This window comes from Eptatretus burgeri, chromosome 7, assembly GCF_056783735.1.
Source record: "Eptatretus burgeri isolate ZD-2024b chromosome 7, Ebu_testis_v1, whole genome shotgun sequence".
Classification (NCBI taxonomy): Eukaryota; Metazoa; Chordata; class Myxini; order Myxiniformes; family Myxinidae; genus Eptatretus; species Eptatretus burgeri.
Window position 1 is genome coordinate 28,955,125 of NC_140967.1, and position 6,000 is coordinate 28,961,124.

A 6,000-nucleotide genomic window follows, 5' to 3' on the forward strand; every position below is an offset into this window, starting at 1 on the left:
ACGCGCACGGCATTGTGCGATATCTCTGAAAACCCTCTATTCCTAACATGTAACCTTGTTCAACTGTAACAATGTTTAGTTTGATCTCTTCAGTTATGAATCAAAAAAAGTTCATTTGGAAAGATTGTTTCTACATAATTCGTAATTCATCTAAATGTGGCATTACTAGTTGGAGGAGAATACTTTTGCAGGCCACTGTATCTCAAAGAGTTATGGACGGATTCAGACGAAATTTGACTGACATTTTGGGTATGTGACCAGGGTGAATTGATTACATTTTGGTGAAAATCCAGATCTGGAGACAAGAATTTAAAATTTTTTTTAAAGTGATTCTTCACCATTGAGAGATTAGCCAAAACTAATGTAAAGCATGATATCTCAACAGGTTGTGGAAGGATTTGGATGAAACTTGGTGGACAGGTTGGGTGTGTGGCAAGGACAATTCGCTTAGATTTTGGTGAAGATTCGAATCCAGATCTGGATACGATAATTATTTAATTTCTAAAGTGATTCTTCACCATTGAGAGATGGGGCCAAAAACGAAAATGGTACTGTATAGCATGATATTTCAAATATATATTGGGCCAGATATGTTCTCGTGGATCAGGTATTACGTGGTGGAGGTATGCGCTCTCCTGAGTGCCCTTCCAGTTTCAATCTGTCATTAGGATTCTCACTAAACCTGCTCAGCGAGGATCAGAGCATCGCTAGCTTTTATAGAAGGGCGGTTCAAATATCATACTGAGCCTGGAGGTTGAGGCAGCGCTCTTACCGACAAAATGTCCGAAATAACCACGTAGAGGACTCTGTGTAGGTCGTGCTTAGAGTTCGCCAATAATCGGATGTATTTTCCTGTTTATCATTTTCAAGGAGCTCAAGTATTATTACGCACTCACACACACGTACGTACACTCTCACACTCACACTCACACACGTAGTACACACACACACACACACGTACACACGTACACACACGTACACACACGTACGTACACACACGTACACACACGTACGTACACGTACGTACACTCACACACACACACGTACGTACACTCACACACACACACGTACGTACACACACACACACACACGTACGTACACACACACACACACACACACGTACGTACACACACACACACACACACACGTACACACACACACACACACGTACGTACACACACACACACACGTACGTACACACACACACACACACGTACGTACATACACACACACACACACACACACACACACACACACACACACACACACACACACACGTACACACACACACACACACACACACACACACACACACACACACACACGTACACACGTACACACACGTACACACACGTACGTACACACACACATACACGTACGTACACTCACACACACGTACGTACACTCACACCCACACACGTACGTACACTCACACACACACACGTACGTACACACACACACACACACACACACATACGTACACACACACACACACACACACATACACACGTACGTACACACACACACACACACGTACGTACACACACACACACACACACACGTACGTACACACACACACACACACACACGTACGTACACACACACACACACACGTACGTACACACACACACACACACGTACGTACACACACACACACACGTACGTACACTCACACACACACACACACACACGTACGTACACACACACACACACACACGTACGTACACACACACACACACACACGTACGTACACACACACACACACACACACGTACGTACACACACACACACACACACACACGTACGTACACACACACACACACACACGTACGTACACACACACACACACGTACGTACACACACACACACGTACGTACACACACACACACACACACACACACACGTACGTACACTCACACACACACACACACACACACACACACACGTACGTACACTCACACACACACACGTACGTACACTCACACACACACACGTACGTACACTCACACACACACACACACACACACACGTACGTACACTCACACACACACACACACACACACACACACACACACACGTACGTACACTCACACACACACACGTACGTACACACACACACACGTACGTACACACACACACACACACGTACGTACACACACACACACACGTACGTACACACACACACGTACGTACACACACACACACACACACACACACACACACACACGCACACACACACACACGTACAAACACACATACACACACGCACACGTACAAACACACAAACACGAGTCCTTAAAAAGCCGCAGGTTATCGACCTCCGGTCGAGACCTTCAACGACACATATCAACCAAGTTATTTCCTTTCAAACGCAGTTTTACTTCGCCAGTAAACACGGGTTAATGTTACTAAGTGTAACTAAGTTAGACTTTCTGGGCATCATTGTGAGCGACCTAAACTAAAAGACACGAGCCGATTGAAAGCGCCGGTGAATCGATGGTCACGAACCTCCGAACATCCAGCGAAGAGCAGGTGTGGACGAGGTAACAACCAGCGACGCGTCGTCGGATTACGAAAACAAAACCGTTTGTTAAACAGGTTTTCCACCTCTATGGCCACCGTGTCATTCATGTTGTCGAAGCGACTCGCACATTACAAAACGACCCGAACACCGCCTTTTAAAACACTCGCACGGTTTCGGACACCCAGCACGTTCTACTTCCGGTTCGTCGAACAGCGAGATCGTTTGAAACCGGTCGGACATTTTAATCCTTCTATAATGTCTGTCTGCACGTTAATCGTAGAAATGAAAATAAATACAATACTAATGTGAAGGATATTGTTAAGAAAAAAAAATGAAATAAAGCTTTACTCATGCCGACTATATTACCATGGATGGTAAACTGTGTATAATAGTTTTCTTTTGTTTGTTTGTTTTTTTCAGGTCAATTTTGAGTAAAATCATTTATTTGTGCATGGCGATGTCATTATTGATTACTTATATGGTTTCAAAATTGATCACAATGAGCACTTTATTTAATTTAAAATTTTCATTTAAAAAAATACAAAAATAAAACTCCAACCCAGGAAATGGAAGGTTCAAAAAAAAAAAAAAAGATTAAAATAATAATAATAATAAATTAGTAAAATCCCCAGAATCCCCCATAAATGTCAGAAAATAATATTATGTATAATGTTAGAAATAATAAATAAATAAACCAAAAAACCCACATAAGTAATAATCATGTTACGAATCTGGAAGCTTTTTGCACACAGACAGCAGTCTCCGTAGCTTAGTTATGTCGATAAGTATGTGTTTATCGTTAGAATCCCTCCTTCTGTCTCATGGGAATTTCGTGTGTGCGCTGAGTTATTTTATAGTCAGGTTTATAACATCTACAACATCTACAACATCTACAACATCTACAACATCTACAACATCTACAACATCAACAACAACAACATCAACATCAACATCAACAACAACAACAACAACAACAACAACAACAACAACAACAACAACAACAACAACAACAACAACAACAACAACAACAACAACAACAACAACAACAACAACAACGGCACCGTCCCTGACCCAACCCGGTCGCCATTGCCCACGTGTTTTTGGCTGAAGGCGTGGGCGGAGCCTCCATCGCCTCAGATCGGACTCCGCCCCAGAAAGGTGGGAGTTGCCCCGCCTACCGGGAACCTGTCCAATGAGGGACGGCCAGCGGATGACGCGATGGAACCGTACAATGAGGAGGCGAGTGGTGAGTAATTATCTCTGTGTGTGGAGGTGACTAAAGCGTTGGCGTCAGTAAGGGCATCCGGCCGTAAAAAAAACAGTGCCACAAGAAAGGGTACCATGATTGGAGCCCACAAAAAGCTGACCCCCTACTCAGGGAAAAAGACTTTAAAATGGTGTGATGATCCTCGGATCCCAAGCCCACCACCCACACCATTAAGCCAACGCCAGGCTTAAAACAAGACCTACCAAGGCCAAATAATTGTTTAGCATTGTACTGTATGGGCTTAGCCCGTGTCGCAGTTGGTGGTGGTCACGTGGTTGGGGCTTCATATGTCACGACTCGCCCACTGGGGGCTTGTAGTACGAGTAGCGTCAGAAACAGCATGTACGGTCATTAGCAGTGGCCTGTGGGTCGTGTGCTTGTAGAGTGCATCGAGTACGTAATTAAGCGGAGTTACGGGCACCGTACGCTCACACTCCCGCTCGTAGCAATAAAGCAAGGTTGTGCTATCCCCTCGCTCGTGTCTGCCTCAGCGCACATCTACCACGACATTACAGTTTGGCGACGAGTCTGTTTCGGATCGACGTGTGCAGAGTGCCTGGGACTCGTCGGTATTGACTTGGAGTCTTTGGCCGGAGCGATTGGATCGCTGGAGCGGGAAACTCAGCGCACCTCGCGCGGTTCGAGTTCGACACCTGGCGAGGGTCCCAGGGAAGCGCATCGCGAGTTTCGCGCGGCCGCACGCACAGTCTTCGGTGCGGGTCGAGTCCTGCAGCCAGACGTCTCGCTGGCGCCTGCGAGTCACGTTGAGTGAACGACGGCCGCGCTCGGAGTTCGTTTTATTTCTGCTTTGCAAGCCTCAGGAATGGTTTCTGCAATGCCACGGCTAAAGGACGAGGACATTAAGTTCAGCTCAGACGCGGCGTCATCTGTCGCACAAGCTCTGAGGAATGTCCGGGGTGTCGATGGTCGGTGCGCAGCAGATGATCCGGAGGTCAGCGTGATGTTCCAAGCGCGCACAGCTGCACGCACGGTCTTCGGTGCGGGTCGTGACCGAGCGTTGCAATGCAGTCAGTCGGACGGCGGTCTGAACGCTCGGGGACGTCTACGGTGTGTGTGCCGAGAGTCATTGCCCATCATAACGGTCATGGATGGCGGTGTGCGAAGCGACCCCGACGTCCCGGGTCGAGACCTGCTGCCGGTATGGTGTTTTGTGCATGGCGTACGCTTTTACGCCCCGGGTCGAGGCGTATAGCCTGGGCATAGCTATCCTGGCGACCCGGAGCAGGAGATGCTGCCGATGTTGGACCTGTTTTCAATTTGTCCGAAGGTGACAAGACCAATGACAGTGGAGGTCGAGATGATCGGGGCACCGATCGTGTTTCGAGTTGAGTCCGCTCGTGCACTCCCCAGTCTACGTCTTTTTAGGGCTACCCTCGCATTGCACACATATACCGGTGAAGTGCTACCGGCGGTTGGCAGGGCATACGTCTTGGTCACCCATCAAGGTCAGCTGGTTGCGCTCTCGCGGTTCGTGGTGCGAGGGGAGGGGCTCGCGGTTCCTGTTCCGGAGTTCGTACCTCCAGGTGCACCTGTGCCTCCTTCGAGACCTGAGGGCGAGGTTCTGGCGGCAGAATCCTCGACGATGCAACATGGGCTGCCGTTTATTGCTTCCGGCGACGACGATATACGGGTCTGGAGCAATGTGAGCCATGCCAGCGGCGACGGGCTCTCGCACTCCTGCGGCGCTCATGATACAGTGCACGCCCGGGTCGTGCAGGCGATTTCAGCGGGGGATTGGAGCGAACTGGTCGCGTTCAAGAAGTTCGCAGAACGCGACCATCGACGGTGTCCTCTGCGATGTTTGGATGGAGACCGGCGGGCAAGTCTTCTCAACGTCGTGACATCCAAGAGGCGTGCACACAATGTGATTCATAAATTGCTGATTGTTGTATGTTTGATTCTCGCTGCACGAGTGATTCGATTTAGCATTGTTAAGGCAAATGCCGACAGTCCGCGTGTGAGCATGATATGTTTGGTTGGGATCAATCAATGGGATGACCGATATGACCAATGTGATGTGGAGAACGTGCGGACGATCGTGGTGAATAAAGAGGTCTTTCTGATCTCCAGCTGCGAGGGCAGTCCACGGTTCGCTACCCTGTCATGTGTGGGGATTATACTGGGAAAACGCGCTGTACGAAAACGGGCGTTTGCATCTGCGCAGACAATGTTCTTATTGCTTTATGGC

General features: G+C 48.1%; 1 protein-coding gene across 2 annotated transcripts in view; it reads right to left on the reverse strand.

Annotated features, from left to right (window-relative positions):
- CMTR2 (cap methyltransferase 2) overlaps nt 1-2,748 on the reverse strand; it is a 36,518-nt gene extending 33,770 nt beyond the window's left edge. Inside the window, exon 1 of one of the 2 annotated variants that reach the window (XM_085887860.1) lies at nt 2,509-2,748. In XM_085887860.1, coding sequence (XP_085743986.1) covers nt 2,509-2,631 — 123 coding nt within the window. In that variant the 5' untranslated portion in view covers nt 2,632-2,748. The remainder of the gene's footprint in view (nt 1-2,508) is intronic. The other variant, XM_085887861.1, reaches the window with a different exon arrangement.
- Nucleotides 2,749-6,000: the final 3,252 nt, after the last annotated feature.